The following is a 19,485-nucleotide window of genomic DNA, read 5'->3' as shown; positions in this document are numbered from 1 at the left end:
CATTATCAGCACTGATGATGTTACTTCATTTGGGCAAGGGAACGTCTACAAGAAAACAACCAAACTTAGAGAGCACCAAAGGCCGCTCAATCTTGGGCTCAATTATGGTCATTAAGTGCAAGGCTTACCAGTATGTGACAACATTATATGTAAATCTTTCAAGATGCTCTTATTACAGAAAAGTTGCTTTCCTTGTTCACGTTCTCTCCCATGCGTATAAACAGCCTCCACCAACCTTTATAGAAAGGGAATTGTAAAATTAAAAAAACAAAACAAAAAGGAAAGTGGTTGTTTGATCCAAAGCCAAAAATGGCCCGGCCTATAAAAATAGAAGCTGATACAGCACAAAGGAACTATCTCATGTGTATGTCTGCATTACATCTACAGACAGGTATGTGAACAGAGACAGAAAATTTATTTAGTGATTGTATTTTGTAAAATCCCATCTTCCTTTATTCCTCATTGCTTGTAGCATATAATTGTAAACATCTTTTGGGAGGGTTGGGGGGGGGACTGCCATCCACCCCTCTCCAAAAGTTCTTAACAACACTGTTACATGGAAAATTAAAAAGATTAGGAATCTCTCCAAAGGAGATTTTTAAACATGTTTGTCCAGCATTCCCTTTCTGAACGAAAGAACCATTCTTCCCTTAATAGAAGAACATAGTTTAATCTCATAAATCTTGCTTGGAGTGAATGTGGCTGCGTGTATATACACATATATACACACACACATAGCAACCACACATTTTCTGTTTTACAAAAGAAGAGATGAAACGAAACTGAATATATATATGTATCTATATATATCTATGTGTGTGTATGTATTTATATAGATTTCATATTTAGAAGGGACACAAATGAGGTCTCATGTTTTATCATTTCTGTACACATGACACTACACTGGGCAGTGCTAGGAGGAAACAGATGCAGTCACTTGCCTCTTTTAACTAAAAACAGAGAGAATAATATAACTGTAACAATTAAAAGTAAGGACTCCTAGCTTTGCCATCAGATGTAAAGTCCCCTTCGGCCAAGTGTGGAAATAAAATGAGTGAGCAACCCGTTTGATTTAATTTGGCGTTCTATAGACAGAAGAGTCTTGATGGTTACTAATCTCAAAAAGGATTTTCCATTCAGGGTGTCCAAGACTTCGAGGCGTCTTCGAGAGGGGCATGTAAAGTCATAGTGGTAGGGATGAGCCCAGAAAACCTGGATATCACATCCACTTTTGTAGCTGGCTTGCCTGTCCCTTAATTGTAACCCCACAGTCGATGGATGAAATGAGAAAGAGTTTAAACTTGTGTGCAATCATCTGCTGAAAAAAACAAAAAAAAAACTATTTGTGTGACTGAGCCTAGGCACCGAGATCTGCCTAAAGAGCTCCTGGGTCATCCATATCCAAGTCCCATCCAAATGCCACACAGAACAGTGGCTTGCAGACGTTATGGTCTCTGGTTGAATTGCCCTTTGGATCGAGAGTTCACCTACAAGCCAAACCCTAAAATACAGGTGTAGAGAGAACGTGCGTGCACATGTATGTGTTAGTGTGTGCAATACATCTTCCAACGTGCTACAGAGCCCTTGTGTCTTCCAGGTATCTACTATGCCCAGTTCAACATCTTGGCTGCTGTCCTGTTCTGGGTGAGGGGTGGGCCATGCCCACCTAGGAACTCTCCTTTGTGCACCCAGAATCATGGTTAGTCCCTGCAGGTGGAACGTGCTCACCGCAGACCTGTCCCTCGTTCCAAACATCTGTCGTTGGATTATTTGTTTGCCTGGTTTGGGAAGACAGGGGGTCTGGGTTGAAAAACCAGGGTGGCCCTACCACCTCGGTGGCGGGATCTTGGAGAAGAGCACAGCGCCCTGCTGTGGGTTTTACAAGGTACCGTGCTGAGATTCATATTTAGAGAGGATGCTGCGGTAGCGGGTTAGTTCCTGGCGGATATTGGCCACTTCTTGGCGAAGGACGGCGTTCTCCTTCTCCAAAAAAGCCGCCCGAACAGTGATTTGATTCTCTTTCAGGCGGCGAGCGTCTCTTGAGCGTTTTGCTGCCTCATTGTTCTTGTACCGCCTGTTCCAATATTTTTCATCCTGGGCGCAACGTGAAAAAGACGGGGGCAGGGAGAGGGAAAGAAAAAAAAAGTGACATGTAAAAGGAAGTATCACGTAAGTATTGCACACTAGATAATTTTGACAATTTCCCACAAGGCTCTGCATCACTTAAATGTTCGTATGCAGAATAAAAATACATTGCTTTACTTTTATGAGCCAAACAACACTAGGAAAAGCAACTGGGAGTGCCCAATCCTCTACCAGCTGCATGCAGTTGGCAGAGGGTTTTATATGGATTTTAAAATGATCTTTCCAAGTAAAGAAGTGCTGTGTTTGGATCATCTGGGGCAGGCACTCTTGCTGATCTTGTTGATGGCAGGCACCTTAAAAAAGAGACTGATAGCTATAGTGAGCACACCCACTTTGGGTACAAATTCCCACTTCTGATACAAATCATCATCATCATCTTTTAATGACCCCATAATCCCTTGTTGGGTGGAATCTGGGCAACTGAATGGAGCTAGCAGAGTGTTTAGTGGCCAGATGCCCTTCCTGTCGCCAATGTGGAGTTTTTTGTTCAGCAGATACATGCTCAGTGTGCCCAGAGAAAGAAATATCTGCCTCTATCTAGGATTGAACTCATAGCCTCCTGATCGTGAGGCGAGAGCTCCACCTCTAGGCCACTGCACCACTCCCTCCAACTTTTGATACAAATATTCACTCCTTTTGAATATAGGGGAGTTAGTTTGGTCTGGTGGTAAAGACCCCAGCCTAGAAACCAGGTGACTGTGAGTTCTAGTCTTGCTTTAGCTATGGAAGCCGGCTGGGTGACTTTAGGCCAATCACCAGGAAGTTGTGAGTTCTAATCCTGTGTTAGGCATGAAAGCTGCCTGTGGGACTCTTGGCCATTCTCTCTCTCTGAATGCCCAGCCCACCTTGCAGGGTTATTATTGTGCAGAAAATAGGAGGAGGAAGGAATATTATGTTTGTCACTTGAGTTATTTGTAAAAATAATAAAGATAGGCTATAAATTATTTAATTGAGAGAAATCTGAATATGGCCTTCAGCTTCACAATCAAATTTGTACAGATAACCCAAATTTCAGCCACAGTAGAAAAATAAAATTAGCTTTAGATAGTGTGCTATATAACACCAGTTACTCAACAAGTCTTTGGGGAAGCTACCTGGCTCTCTGCTTTTGTTAGTGTGCTTTTGTGATTCAGTGTATTGGGGATTTAGCTGCAACCTTGTCAAATTGTGTTTATACATCCATCAAATTAAACCATCATGTGGGTTTTAGTTCTTTTGACATAATATCTTACAGGAACATAGGATTGATGTCATATTAATCAGGGATGATACAACTAGCACAAGTAATTTTCATAAGCAAAGCCTCTAATATCTAAGTCAAAGAATCGCAGAGCATTTGTGATAAGAACATTGTTAACTACAAGGGAATTACGGTATTAACTGAAAATAATTAAAACAAATCTCCATTTTCACCCTGGCCCTGCCTACTGTTAGAAGTGTACCCTTCAACTAACCCCCTAAAGATGATTCCTGTCCTGCAAAAAACAGTGGGATCTCTGTTTAGACGGAATGGAACTTTTCGGTTCGGTCTCTTCACCTTGCCTGTTTTGCCTTGAGGCTTTTGCCTCTGGGTTATTAGCCACAAACTTTTCTCCTTGGCTGTCCTTCTGCCAGTCTTTCGCCCCAGCACAATGGCCACGGCCACTCCCTCCCAGGCGCTTTGCTGCAGCCCATACACAGAAGGAGGTTTTGTCCTAGGTTTTTTGACACCTGGGACAGTTAGGGCCCAACAAATCAGCTAGAGGGGGAAGGAAGGAAGGAAGGAACAGCCTTAGTGAAATGGGAGAGAAAAGGAGGGAGAAGTGGGGGGGACACCTCTGGCTTTTTTTTCGAGACAAGGAAAAAACTCTTTTCAGGCCAGATATTCCAATCGCTAACTAATGACAATGAATAATTTACGGCATTGATTCCCACCCCAAAAAAAGGGGGAGAGATGTTGGCAAGCATCCCATTCAAGATTTAGAAAGGAAGAAAAGGAAATTGTAAAAGCACTTGTTCCCGCCCCTGCTCGTTCCCCCAGTTCAAAGGGAAGCACTCCTGGTGTTTTTTTTTTTAATTTTTTGCAAGGGGAAGAGTTAGTTGCAATTAATTTTTTAACCAAAAGAACAGATAGTAGCGCTTCAGTTTGTTTGTCTGTTCTTCTCCTCCGGAGACCTTTGTGCAGGAGGGGATGGGGATGGTGTGTGTGTGTGTTACAACTTGGCATACCACACACCTTTTGTGCTGTTAATAGGGGACCAAATAAGTGGCCAATTAGGAAGACAAAAGGAGGGAAAACATAACAAAAGATAAACACTGCGAAGAAAGGAATCTGTCTGTTGCAGGAAGATGTAAAATCTAAGTTAGGGTGTCTGCTCAGGAGCACACAAGCACACTCACAGACACACACACAAACACTATTTGCTATAACCAAATCTTTGTTTTTTCCTACATGAATGAAAGATTTTACTTCTGTCCCAGTTAAAATTAATTGTGCTTGTTTCTGCCCATTTCCCCAATTTTTCAAGATGCCCTTGAATCTTGATATTGCCCTCTAAAGCATTTGCTATCTCTCATATATTTATTATCTACAAATATGATAATTGCTTTTTTCTAACCTCTCATTCTAGACAGTTACAAATATTTTGAACAACGCAGGATCTAACCTTGGTGATATGCCACTTGACATTTTCCCTCAACAAAACACACAGTCATCCTTTGTGTCTATCAGATCTTTGATAGCTGCCTTGTCTGAAAGGGATTTTTCCTAAACATGAATCTCTCCAAGTTCTCCTTAGGAAGCGCTACTATCTGTTGCTTTTGGTTAAGAAATTAATTGTAACTAACTCTTCCCCTTGCAAAAAAAACAAAAAAACAAACAAACAGGAATGCTTCCCTTTGAACTGGGGGAACAGGCAGAAGCAGGAACGGAGTGCTTTTACAATTTCCTTTTCTTCCTTTCTAAATCTCGAATGGGATGTTTGCCAACATCTCTCCCCCTTTTTTGGGGGGTGGGAATCAATGCCATAAATTATTCATTGTCATTAGTTAGCGATTTGAATATCTGGCCTTCTCTCGGAAAAAAAAACCAGAGGTGGAAGCCCCACCCCCCACTTCTCCCTCCTTCTCCCTCCCATTTCACTAAGGCTGTTCCTTCCTTCCTTCTCCCTCTAGCTGATTTGTTGGGCCCTAACTGTCCCAGGTGTCGAAAAACTTAGGACGAAACCTCCTTGTGTGTATGGGCTGCGGCGAAACGCCTAGGAGGGAGTGGCTGTGGCCATTGTGCCGGGGCGAAAGACTGGCGGAGGGCCAGCCGAGGAGAAAAGTTTGTAGCTAATAACCCAGAGGTGAAAACCTCAAGGGAAAACAGGCAATGCGAAGAGCTGAGGAATTCTGGGAGCTGAAATCTACACATCTTAAAGCTTCCAAGTTTGAAAGAATCTGCTTTAGTTCATGCGTCACGACTTCCTAACCTGATGGGCATGCAATGTATTGGACTACCCTGGATAAAAAAGAGAGAGAGAGAGAGAGAGAGCTGGAGTCCAAGACAGGGTTTCAGCTGAGGAAGAATCTCCATTCAATAACCTTTCAGTGGTGCCAGACAAAAAAGTAATCCATCCATGCAAATGAGTGGCAGATTTTGCCAAGAAGTGTGAAGTGGCACTGATGGGGAGTTTAGTTAGTCCAGTATCTGCTGGAAATTCTGCAAAGCTTCCTACTTTGTCTTCCTGGCAATATTCTCTTTCAAAGAGTAGAAGGAAAGTTTAGCAACCATTTGAAAAGCAAAAATGAAACATTATAGGCAGATAACCCAGAATACTAGAAAAAGTGCTAGGAAATAGAACTAAAAGAAAGAGCCGAGTAGATGAAGAATGCTAGAAATAATAAATAAGAACCTTTTTAGATAAATACAGAATAAAAAAAGAAGATACAGGTAGTCCTCAACTTAGAACCACAATTGAGCCCAAAATTTATGTTAAGTGAGAAATTTGTTATGTAAGTTTTGCCCCATTTTATGATTTTTCTTGCCACATTTCTTAAGTGAATTACTGCAGTTGTTAAATTAGTAACATTAAATTAGCTGTTAAGTGAATCTGGTTTCCTCATTGACTTTGCTTGTCAGAAGGTTGCAAAAGGGGATCGCATGATCCTGGGACACTGCAATGGTCATAAATATGAATCAAGCATCCGAATATAAATCACATGATCATGGGAATGCTGCAATGGTCATATGTGTGAAAAATGGTCATAAGTCAACTTTTTCCAGTACCATTGTAACTTTGAACAGTCACTAAGTGAATTGTTGTAAGTTGAGGACTATCTGTACAGTAAATTAAGGAGCTGAGCAGAAATGGTAAATTGATAACAGGTAACAAATAAAAAAACAGGCCCACTCAACTTCTATTTTGACACTGTCTTCTCTAATTTGAGAAGCTGAAATGAAGGAACAGGACTGAGATAAAGCAAGGAATTACAGATACTCCTCAATTTACAGCCATAATTGAGCCCAGAGTTACCATTGTTAAGTCATGCTGACCGTTAAGCAGGTCACCCCAGGACCGTGTAGAATTTTACAATCTTTTTGTTGTGGTCATTAAACAAATGCTGCAGTCACTAAGCAACAGCCATGGTGACTAAGTGAACGCTGCAGTTGTTAAGCAAATGTCACAGTCATTAAGTGAACTCATTGTTTCCAATGGGTTGTGTTTACTGGCAAAAACAATAAATTGTGGTCATGATATGGGCCAGTTTCCAAGTGTGACATGTGACGGGGGGGGCGCGGTGGCTGCTGGAATTTTGAAACTGCGTTTAAAGTACCTTTTGAGGGAGGGGTCCATTCTAACTTTGAAGAATTGCCAACCCGTCGGTCGTAAATTGAGGATTACCTGTAGCCTGCAGTATTTGGCTCTAAAGCAGAAAACATGTTACAGAGCAGGTGTTACTTGCTCTAACTGTGGGCAGCCCCTTGATTCTTTTACCTGGACTCCTTGTCGCTATGTTCCCAACTCAAAAAAAAATCTCCCAGCCCAGGAAAAATTCTGAATACACCTGTATTGGATCCAATAGCGCCTTTTCCACTCTGTAACCAAATATCACACACGTCTGGAAAAGAATGCATCTTTCCCTCGAATGAGTTTCAGTCTCTACAGCCAGATAAATAGCATTCTACGGTACTGAAGAAATTTGTTGATGGTCTGGTTGAACCTTTGACGAACCCTGGAGAAGTGATTTAGTGATTGAGGAAGCACAAACATTATCCGTCTTCAAAAAAGAGGGAAAGGAGGATCTAAGAAGTCACAAACCTGTCACTGATAGATGGGAAAATTCTAGCAATCATAAAGTGACTGATCTATAAACGCCCTGAAAACAATGCAATAATTACCTGAAGTCAAGATGGCTACTTCAAGAACAAGCTTTTCTGAATTTATTTTACTTATTTGATTCTAGCTTCCTTGTAAGATTAGGGGAATGCCAAGGAGGATTATTTTCACATTACACAACTAATAGTTTCACTACATCCTACACAGGTCAGATTCCCCAATCAAATTTGCAGCCAGTTCTTCAAGGGCACGTTGCACTTGGGGAGAAAAAAAAAACAGTGAAACCAAACCAACTGGTTTGGAAAAGATCAATGAATGTGATCCTGGGAGAAGAAACCAAGTCCTATAAAGACAGAACGGAAGACGGAGCACAGTGGAGATAGGACAACCTTGTGCAAATACTTTCAAGGATGTCATGCATGACCAGAACAGCAGAATATGGAATGCTAGATTGTACATTGCAAGAAGGCTTTGTAGATTAGAAACAAACATCTAAGAGCACTTTGGTAGTAGAATAGCACGCCTGGAGATGGTGTGTTTTCCTTCACAGATGCATTCAAGCAGAAGCTGAAAACCTCTCCACCGAGGAAGCCTTAATCTGGTTTCCTGCGTTGAGCAGAGAATTGGACTCAGCGGCACTAAATATCCAATATCCAATCTTTCTTCAACACGGCCTGCAGATGTGCAAGATGCAACTCAGAATTGTTAGCAAGGGACCAGGGGAGGGTTTATACCTGTTTGCCCAAGTTCTGGCGAAACGATAGTGGCGGCAGTGGGAGGCTCCACCCACCCACCCACCCAAATGTCATCAAAAACCCTCTGTGTATGTGCAGAAGCGCCGTGCGCTACCGATAGCAAACCGGTAGATCCGGAATTTGAATCCCATCTCTGCAAGGGACATGAAGCTGCTTCAGGTTTTCTGAACAGTTTTATAAGATTTATAACAGTGAGTTATAAATCAATAAAGAAACAAATGCTAACAAAGGCATTCTGAGAGTCAAAATATATATACATCATTCGTAGCAGTGGTGGGTTCTAATCAGTTTTAACACAGGTTCGCATCGCGCATGCACTTTGGGTGTGATTGCCGCGCGCATGCCAGCTTCGCTCGCACGCACGCCGAACTTGCGCTTTGCGCAAGCGCATTGAGAAAAAAAACAGCTGAGGCATGGCAATCCCCTGCCGCGCCTTACAGCTGCCTAAAAACAAACAAATAAAATAAAGGTAGGTATAGCATGGGGGCGGGGGAGGGCCCAACTGACATTCAGAGCAAACCGGTTCGCTCTCCTATGAAGATTTCCACTACCGGCTCTCCCGAACCGGGTAGAACCAGTAGCAACCCACCACTGATTGATAGGGACCCCAGCTTGGGAAAAGCAACCAAATGAATAACAAGTGAAATCCTTCAAGGCAGCCAGAACTTTTCTGGCACCAGTTTTGTGGAAGACAATTTTTCCACTGATTTAGGGGTGGGGGCGGGGGAGGGAGAGGATGGTTTTACATGCAACCCAGATCCTGTCCATGCGCAGATAAAGCGTTGCTTGCTTGCTTGCCCACTGCTTGTGCGGCCTAGTTCCTAACAGGCCACCCCCACTGGTCTGGTCTGTGGCCTGGGAGTTTGGAGACCCTGCTTCAAGGTGTCTGACTAGAGGTGGAGCTCTTGCCTCACAATCAGGAGGTTGTGAGTTCCATCCTAGGTAGAGGCAGATGTAGGGTCTCCTGCTTGGGTAGGGGGTTGGACTAGATGACCTGCAAGGTCCCTTCCACCTCTGTTAAACCACTTGTAAAAATTCTCATTCTTCCTGTATCATTCTCTCCAGCTCCCCTTCCCCACACCATTGTAAAACCATGGAGGGAAAGAACTAGGAAGATGGGAGTTAAAATCCTCATTCTACCATAAAGCTTCCCTGAGATTCATTCCTATTTTTAGCCTCATTGTTGTGAAGAGAAAAAACGAGGGGGAACCTAAGCATTCCGTTTTCATCTCCCTGTGTTTAGGGCCATGGACATTTTGAAAATACTCAGACCTAACCCGACCAGCAGAGCACCTCTCTGCTGTTCATTAAACCATGTATTTTCTTTTTAGCCTAAAAAAGGTCATACAGGTAGACTTTGACTTAACATCCACAACTGGAACCAAAATTTCAGTCACTAAGCGATGTAGTTGTTAAGTGAGTCATTAAGTGATCAGATCCGTTTTTACTAGAATTGGTTATGTCTAGTTTATAAGAAGGGGTGACATGATAGCAGTTCTAATATTTCAGGGGCTGCCACAAAGAAGAGGGGGTCAACCTATTATCCAAAGCACCTGAAGGGAGGACAAGAAGCGATGAATGGAAACTCAGCAAGGAGAGAAGCAACCTAGAACTAAGGAGGGATTTCCTGACAGTTGGAACAATTAATCAGTGGAAGAGCTTGCCTTCAGAAGTTGTGGATGTTCCAACACTGCAAGTTTTTAAGAAGAGATTGGACCGTTTGTCCAGAATGGTATGGGGGCGGGGGATGGATTAGAAGATTTCCAAGGTCCCTTCCAACTCTGTTTTTCTATTCTATTCAGTTATTTCATCGCAGCTGCCGGTTACAGTGGCCTTGACTTTCTGGAAAGAATGTTGTTTAGACTACTACATATCACCTACTCCATGCAATCCCCCCTCCCATTTTCTCACAGTAGAAATTCTGGCAGGCCTGAAGACTCAAAGTTAAAATATGGCTTCCAGAGGATTAGAAGACCTCCAAGATCCATTCTATTCTATTCTATTCTATTCTATTCTATTCTATTCTATTCTATTCTATTCTATTCTATTCTATTCTATTCTATTCTATTCTATTCTATTTCTATTTCTATTCTATTCTATTCTATTCCTATTCTATTCTATTCTAGTCCAGTCCAGTCCAGTCTAATTTTCTAAAGTGAATCATATGGCCACTGAATGAATCACTTGGTTGTTAAGCAAATCCAGTTTCCCCAACTGACTTTGCTTGTCAGAAGCTAACTAGGAAGATTTCAAATCGTGATCATGTGACTGCAGGACTGCAGCAGTCATAAATGCAAGCTGGCTGCCAAGCACCAAATTGTGATCATGTGACCACAAGAGTGATGTGATGGTCATAACTTCAAGGACCAGTCGTACCTCCTTTTTTCCCTAAGGCCATCATAACTTCAAACTGTTGTTAAATGAACCAGTCATAAAAGGACTACACGTTAAGTGTTGGGCTTGCGCTAGATCTAAACTCCTCCTCCTAAATCATTTTCAACCAACTGCGCAGCACTTATTATATGCAACGGCAAAGAATTTATTATACGTGCAATGAACACATAAAACTGTTTATGGTCTTGTTTTTATTGTCTGGTTTGTGAGTAACTTTGTACTAGTTTGTGAGTAACTTTGTTCTCTCTTTATCTGAATACTATACTCCCTTCCTTAAAGAAACATCCAAGCTATTTCAACCACGTGAAGGATGAGAAAATGAAAGCAAAAGTCCTCTGAACCCCAAAGCAGCAGCCTATCCTTGTTCCCAGCTCACCTTCTGATCATCAGGAACCTGTATTTTCCGGGCCTTTTTCATGATCGGCTGGGGCTTAAGCTCCTCTTCTGAGAACCGATGCTTGCGAGGGTCAAAGGTCTCGTGGCCTGGAATGCTGGACAATGCCAAATCAGCAGGGTCAGGGTCAAAGTTCATGAGGACCTCCACAGCCTCAGGGTCTACCGGGCTGGGTGTGCTTCGGGATACTGGCGTGATAGGACCTGTGGCAGATAAGGAAGAAGGCGGGTGAATTTTGCACAAAGCACCAACAAAAGTTACCTGCTGGTCCCCTACTGCTTCCTGATGAACATATATCCAACCAACCCTTTTGCTTCTCGGTGCACTTCAACTCTTTAAGAAAGGGATTAAAAGATATTGTGGAGAGCAACCAGGTTCTCCAGAACCTCCAGCAGCTTCTGGAGAACCGGTAGCAGAAATTTTGAGTAGTTTGGAGAACCAGCAAATACAACCTCTGGCTGGCCCCAGAGTGGGTGGAAATGGAGATTTTGCAGTATCCTTCCCCCAGGAATGGGGAGGGAATGGGGATTTTGCAGTATCCTTCTCCCAGGAATGGGGAGGGAATGGGGATTTTGCAGTATCCTTCTCCCAGGAATGGGGAGGGAATGGGGATTTTGCAGTATCTTTCCCCTGCCATGCCCACCAAGCCACACTACGCCCACCAAGCCACGCCCACAGAACTGGTAGTAAAAAAAATTTGAATTTCACCACTGAGAGTAACCCAATACATTTAAGTGCTCCTGAGCCAACAGCGCAGACCACAAGGATTAGAGGCATGCAAAGGGGCTGGGGAATTTATGCAGGTTAAACAACCCTGTTTAAGTAGAGATTGATTTTCTGGAGCACTCCGTGCCTGATAGGGCCTAAGAAACAATCAGAGAAAGGTCACAGGGGCAAACTTGTTCTGGCAACCCCAAATTGAGGGATGGTTGATTTAAAAGACTGTTTTTGCACCTCAACAACTTTAAGAGGCATGGACTTCAATTCCCAGAATTCCCCAGCCAGAATTCTGGGAGTTGAAGTCCACAACTCTTAAAGCTGTTAAGATGGAGAAACGCTGCTTTAAAAGCTTATTAAGTTACCCTGCCTGCAGAAATCAGGGAATGTGGCAGGGAAGGAGAAGGTCATTTTGTGGCTAGCAGAATCAGAGATGGCTTGGAGTTGTGCAATGTTGAAACGCCCCTGTGCAATGGATGATGAGAGCACTTGCCAAAAAACAGGGATTCAATATATCTTGACAATCCTCCTAATCTTTCACTCTTCCCCAAGTCCCCAATCTGGAACACCATTCCGCCCCCCCCCGGACTTCCTAACTCCAAATTTCCTGGTACCTTCTCCCTCTTTCTCAAGATTTAGGATCTAGAACCTGAGCTCAAAATGCAGGTCACAAAGCAATATAACCTTCATAAATTATAACGTGCAGTTTTAAATGCTCACCACCAACAACAACCTGCAACTCAATCAGCTGCTAAGATCCATCCTGGATCCAAAAGTCCCTTTTGCACTTATCCTCCATTTCCTGTTCTAGCCCACATTTTCCCCATCAGCATTCAAGCTTTTTCTTGTTAGCAAACCATCTCTATCTCCTCCTTCTCTGTAAACAAAGTAATGCTGTCTTTTTCCCTGCTACTGTAATAGAGCCAAGGAACTCAGGTGCTCCTGCCTGTTGGAGAACCCCAGGTACCATGGTTTCCCCCCTCCCCCAGACATCTGCCAATCATCCCTTCTAATCTCCTCCCCCTAGAAGACCCCAAATGACCGCCCTGCTGGAGTGCTCCACCCACCTCCCTTTGGAGGAGAGCCCCACGGCTATCCCGCCCCGCTTTGCAAGCCCCTGCTGCTGGCCCCTTGTGGGAACCTGCCCGCTGGGAGAGCCACACAGGCACTCCTGGAGAGGCCCTGCCCGCCTGCCTCACACCGCAGCCCCACGTGCCCGCTTGCCCCGCCCTGCGCCGAGGAAGGGGCAGGCTGCCAGCTGGCAGGAGCGATGAGCGCAGAGCCCAGACGAGCGACATGTGTTCGCAGAGGCAGGGTGAGAAACGTGAGCGAAAGCAGGAAGCTCCGTGCACAGACACGAGACTGGGCCTTTCCGAGCGGGCGTGGTTGACACAGGGCTCTCGCACACCAGTAACACGGGATTCCCTGCAGCCTCCTGGCACGCTAGGGCTGGGCCTCTACTCCAGGACACGTGCACACACATTCAAACGTGGGGGGAAGAGACCCACAGTTAATGTTCAAGAAAGGGGAAAGCTTCACCCACGGAAGCAAAGACCTTACATCTAGGATCCCCAAGTTATGGGGCAGTGTTCATGCAAAGGAGAGGCTTTTCTGTTTTTTAAATGGAGGCTTGTTGATATACAGAAATGCTAACATAGCTGATAAAGCAACAAGAGGGGTGGGGAAGGATGTGGGGTACAGGGTAAATATCAGGATTCCATGCTTCCTGGAAGGCAGAAGAGTTTTTAGATAGAAGAGAATATTCATAGTTTGGGGTTGACTTGCATGGTCCTTGATGCTCTCCGATCTTGGTGATTTTTTTTGCAGATGTTTCACTGTCAAACTAGGTGATATCGTTAGAGCATTAATGATGTTACCTAGTTTGGTAATGAAAAATCTGTAAGAAAACCACCAAGCTCAGAGAGCACAAAGGATCCCACAGAGTTTTTGAAGGACGGGGTGACTTAAATGTAAGAACATCTAGAGAGGGGAGGCAATCTGTATTTAAAGTTTTGGATTCCCCCCTGCACCCCCCTCACCCCAGATATAAGAGCTCCAGTTACTTTCTTTCTTTAGATTTAAATAAAAGAGAAAAATATTTGCAGTGGTCTTAGATTCACCGACTAATAAATCTGGATGAATAAAACAATCTCTGTGTTCATTTCACACAATGTGCTCAAAGAATTAAAACTTTATGGCATAATGTGATGGCCCGGTGGCATACAATAGGATAAGATCATGGCTGAATTTTCTTTCCATGCTGGGTCACCAAACTCCATGGAGTTTTAGTGTGTTATGAGAATCCAGCTTACATCTTACAAGGAAGAGGTGGAGGATTCAGAAATGTTAATCCAATTAACATTGAGCTAATCAAGTTAGAGAAAGCGAAGGATCATAACTGAGAAGAAACTTTATGGGAGGTAGTGGGAGATAGGGAGGGCTGATGTACCATCAAGTCTTGAGAGGGACCATATACATTTATCAAATATAGGAATTAGAAATTCACTTGAAAACCTGCATTATCTTGAACATCAGTTTAATTACATCACTTTTGCACCCTACTGATGATATTGTCTGATGTGATCAAAACATTACTGATGTGCAAATCAACCTGGAGCACCATTGGTCTAAGAATGACTCTAGAGCAGTGTCTCTCAACCTTAACAACTTTAAGCTGTGCGGACTTTAATTCCCAGGATCCCCTAGTCAGCTATGCTGGGAACTGAAGGAATTCTGGGAAATGAAGTCCACACAGCTTAAAGTTGCTGAGGTTAAGAAACACTGCTATAGATCACACTTCTGGTGTTGCATATCCTCCAAGGACCCCCAAACACTGTGGATGGAATCAATTCATCCCCACTAACTTGCACTCTTGATATTTTTCACCATAACTGCAATCACCAGTTTTCCATCCAAAGCTCTGTAAACTTCCTCCAACTTCTCAACTATCACACTTCTAAATGGAAGCCAAAAAGCAATATTCAGAATTGCTTTCTAAATATTATCCAACACGAACTTCTTATTATTCTGTTTTTTAAAAAATCCACACACTCCACCTTTCTGTTGGGAATCAGAACAAGGCTCAGTCAGAAATGGTTAAAAACACTATTATTATCACTCTGAGGTGGGGTTTGCATTTGGTTTACTGAATTAATCCATTTTCTAATGTTGCTGAACCATAAACTATTCAAACAGGATGGACCTGTACAACATGCTAATCCTTCCACCAAAGCCCTAAACAAGGTTAAAACTAACCAAACTTAGCATGTTGTGCAAATCCAGACAAAGAAATTGAAGTTTAGAAGTTATTGTTTTCAGCATGGGGATTGAACACAATATTCAAAACTCAAACTTCTCAGACATACCAAAGCCAGAAAGACTGTTAAAGTAATAATAAAGTTGAGTATATGCATTCATTTGCAATGTTTTTACTGTTGTAAATTATCTTAAATCTCCATCCCATTCCATGTACTCTTTTAATATATCAATTTTATTATAACATGGGATTTTCATCCATTGGATCACTTCTCCCCAGGTGTATCTCTAGCTGTATGGACTTCATCTCCCAGAATTCCTTGCAATATCTATAATTAAAATTCTGTGACTGGGAATTTTGGAAGCTGAAGTCCACACATTGATGAAGACCGCTGTGAATTTTTGATCAAGTCAGGATAAGCTTATTTTCAGAACATTGCATTTTAGTTGCCTTTAGACTATTCCATAAAATCTGTTTTCTGGTCCTCTCCACAATTCTCCACAACCGCAGAGAAGCTCCAAACTTCTCTGAAATTCTAAAACTTCCAACAGGTAGAGAATACAAATCAGGATGGGATTAAAAATAACATTCTTTCCTAGGTGCACTATGTGTGCTAGTAGTGCACAATTCTTTGCGTTATCAGTCTGTATTTGGCATGTGAAAACTAGGGTAGGAATGAGAGGTTGGACTTCTCAGCAGCCAGGAGAAGGCTGTCACTGCCACCACAACCAGAAAGTGGGACTGAAAACTATTTGCAATTAGGAGGAGATGAAACTGATAATTCTTGCCACAATTAGGGAGGAACACGAAACTGCCTTCCTTCCCCTCTCTAACCCAGTGAGGGTGCTAAAATAATTTTTTTTATCACCTCCACACCACTGCTAAGCCTGCATAATACACCATGTTTCAAAGAATAGTCTTTCTGCAGTTATCTATCTGGAGATTCTCAGTCATCCAGGTCATAGTTGTCTATGAGAACAACTATGTCATAGTTGAGAACCAGTAATGGTGGCGGCGGGAGGCTCCGTCCACCCACCTGGATGACATCACAGACGCTCTGCATATGCGCAGGAAGTCCGCGTGCAAGCGAAGCGAGCATGGGTGGACCCAGTTCCAAACTGGTAGCGGAGGTAAGAGGAACCTATTATTGTCTCAAAGGTGTTTTTTTCCCTTTCAAAAGGCAACTGGGTTGTGTTTTCCTTAAGGAAGAAGAAGGGGGAGGGGGAGAAAATGTTTTGCTTCTCATCCAAGAAGCTTCATCAGTTCTGATGAACCTATTTTTCCATTCCCCCCACTATCAGAACTGATGAAGCTTCTTAGATGGGAAGCAAAACTTTTTTCTTCTTCTTTCTCAAGGAAAAAAGCAGTCCAATTGTCTTTTGAAGAAAAAAGCACCTGAGTTTTTTTGTTAATAATCCAAGAATAAATTTATTTGTGATAATTTTAAAATAACTTTCTTTTTAAAGAAAGTAAGAGCTAGTCAAATAGGACCTACAAGAGTACACTTAGCACAAGGGTCAAAATAGGGGGCTAAAATTGAGATCTGGAGCAGAAGGAAGAAAAAATGCACTTTTGCACTGTTCTTTTGTCTTCATACAGATTTAGCCACAGGAAGAAAAGTAGCTTGGAAGGAATGATTCAGAAAAGAAAAATTGTCTAACTGGGGGGAAAAACCTACACATACTCCTCTCTTTTGCTGCTCTTTCATTGCAAATCAATCTATTTTTGTATAAAGAATGCTTTGTTACACACAAGGTCCCCAAGTTTTTGTGTCTTTAAATAAAATATAAATTACAATATGACTTTGCCCCTTTTACAACTTCAAAGGACAAGTTTAAATTATGCTTTCTTGTTATCCCATAGAGCAAGGGTGGGGTACGATGGCCCCTTGATGATTTGTGGACTTCAACTCCCAGAATTCCTGAGACAGCCATGATGGCTCAGGAATTCTGGGAGTTGAAGTCCACAAGGGGCCATCGTACCCCACCCCTGATATAGAGACACCGCAAAAGGAAAACAAAGCAAAGCATATAGCAATGCAACTCTAATTTGCACCCTAGCTTTCTAATGGTGTTCTTTATAATACTATCAACGAATATTTGTGTGGCCATCTATGGTTTTAGGCCTACAATCAGTGTGTGCTGGATGTGACAGCTAAAATATTTGAAAGCTGAAGGGAAAAAACCCAGACTGGGATTCTTGATGCTCTCGAAGCTTGGTGGTTTCTTTCAGACATTTCATTACCCAACTAGGTAATACCATCAGTGCATATTTTACCTGGTTGGGTAATGAAATGCCTGCAAGAAAAAAAAACCAGCTCAGGGAGTAACAAGGACCCCACAGTTCAACCCTGAGCTTCAAATACTCTCTTCTATAGAAAAAACAGACTTTGGGAAAGAGTTAAACAGAGATTCTTATAGTTCTCTTACAAATCTCATCCCAAAAGCAGGAGCCAATCACTACGTTTTCATCTCCCCCCCCACACACACACCATCTTCTTGCTCAATGTACAGCCAAATTTACCTGTCTTGCTGCAGTTTTGATCATAATCACTGCCGACTAGACCTTCACCAGATGAAGAACAGACTGAAGATGATGATGCACAAGAAGCCGGCCGACTAAGATCTACCACTACCCCGCTGGAAGGTGAGGCGGTGGGCTGGCTGCTTGGGGAATAGGACTGATGGGCTGGACTTGGGGGCAAACCATTTTCCAGCAAAAATTCATCCAAGTCGACGTATTCAATCTCATTGTAGGGCAAGGTGCGTTCCCACAGCAGGGAGCCCAGATATGCACAGTGCCCAGGTCTTGAGACGCTGAGATCATCCTCCATTTTACGTTCCTTGTCTTTGATCACACCTGCAATGGAACAGAAGCAGCAGGGGAGGGCAAAAGGGAGAAACGCAGGTTAAAGAACAAGGTGTGTGTGCGATGTGTATGATCTAAGAATAGGAATCTACTGAAATGCGATCAAAAACAAGACAGGCAATTAACTGGAAAATTAGACCAGAGTTTGCTCATGCTGCGAGGAGAAGGCTGAAGGTGGTAAATCTTGAGATAAGATGCTTAAGGAAACTGCAAAGCTTGTGCCAAAGTCATACATAAAAGTCTTTTTAAAACAAAGTGGACTTGGACAAGAAGAATAGTTAGTTAATGAATTAATAATTGTTTCCCCGAAATACCACACATTGCAGCTTAAATTTTGTACTGTAAAGGGACAAGGGCCGTTATCTGGCCAAAGCAGCTTATAATTAAAAAAAGAAGGACCTAATGTAAAGAGGAAAGGGAAAACAATGAATGAATATAAATTACAGCTACGCATATTTAAGATGTTCAGTCAAAGAAGAGATGGGGAACTATGGCCCTTTTATAACTTGTGGACTTCAACTCCCAGAATTCCTGAGCCAGTAGAATTCTGGGAATTGAAGTCCACAAAATCATAAAAGGGCCATTGTTCCCCACCCCTGTTTTAAAGGAAAATTCAGTTCAAAGGGAATTCAAAATGCCTTTAGCAATGATAAGGGCCTTTCCCAAACCAAAAGTTTTTCCTTTTTTAAAACAGAAAACATTAAACCTCATCATCTTCCAACTCCAGAACGTTAAAATGTTTAGCTCCAATTCCATTTATAGTTCTCTAACCTTGCCTTCAGAAGTTGTGGGAGCTTCATCACTGGAGGCTTTCAACAAGGGAAGAGACTGGACTGCCATCTGTTAGAAATGGTATAGGTCTCCTGCTTGGGCGGGGGGGAGGGTTGGATTAGATGACCTATAAGGTCTCTTCCAACTTTTATGAATCTATTCTATCTATCTATCTATCTATCTATCTATCTATCTATCTATCTATCTATCTGCATCTATCTATCTATCTATCTATCTATCTATCTATCTATCTAATCCATCTGCCTGCCTGCCTGCCTGCCTGCCTGCATCTATCTATCTATCTATCTATCTATCTATCTATCTATCTATCTATCTACCTACCTACCTACCTACCTACCTACCTACCTACCTACCTGCATCTATCTATCTATCTATCTATCTATCTATCTATCTATCTATCTATCTATCTATCTAATCTATCTGCCTGCCTGTATCTATCTATCTATCCTGCCTGCCTGCCTGCCTGCCTGCCTCTATCTATCTATTTAATCTAACTGCCTGCCTCCCTGCCTGCCTGTATCTATCTATCTATCTATCTATCTATCTATCTATCTATCTATCTATCTAATCCATCTGCCTGCCTGCCTGCCTGCCTGCCTGCATCTATCTATCTATCTATCTATCTATCTATCTATCTATCTATCTATCTATCTATCTATCTAATCTATCTGCCTGCCTGTATCTATCTATCTATCCTGCCTGCCTGCCTGCCTGTCTGCCTGCCTCTATCTATCTATCTATTTAATCTAACTGCCTGCCTCCCTGCCTGCCTGTATCTATCTATCTATCTATCTATCTATCTATCTATCTATCTATCTATCTATCCTGCCTGCCTGCCTGCCTGCCTCTATCTATCTATCTATT

The 19,485-nt window shown here is 42.6% G+C and overlaps 1 protein-coding gene across 4 annotated transcripts in view; it reads right to left on the bottom strand.

The window, feature by feature from the left end:
- Positions 1-430: 430 nt before the first annotated feature.
- DBP (D-box binding PAR bZIP transcription factor) overlaps positions 431-19,485 on the bottom strand; it is a 34,881-nt gene continuing 15,826 nt past the window's right edge. For 3 of the 4 annotated variants that reach the window (XM_087891837.1, XM_034419549.3, XM_034419548.3), the window contains 3 exons: positions 17,485-17,820; positions 10,971-11,191; positions 431-2,094 (listed from right to left, as the gene is read on the bottom strand). In XM_087891837.1, coding sequence (XP_087747963.1) covers positions 1,879-2,094; positions 10,971-11,191; positions 17,485-17,820 — 773 coding nt within the window. In that variant the 3' untranslated portion in view covers positions 431-1,878. Of the gene's footprint in view, positions 2,095-10,970; positions 11,192-17,484; positions 17,821-18,600; positions 18,693-19,485 lie in introns of all 4 variants that reach the window. The other variant, XM_034419550.3, reaches the window with a different exon arrangement.

Source organism: Pantherophis guttatus, chromosome 4, assembly GCF_059756535.1.
Source record: "Pantherophis guttatus breed Tessera chromosome 4, ASM5975653v1, whole genome shotgun sequence".
Lineage (NCBI taxonomy): Eukaryota > Metazoa > Chordata > Lepidosauria > Squamata > Colubridae > Pantherophis > Pantherophis guttatus.
The sequence above is the reverse complement of the archived record's forward strand: the minus strand, read 5'-3'. Positions and strand labels throughout refer to the sequence as shown.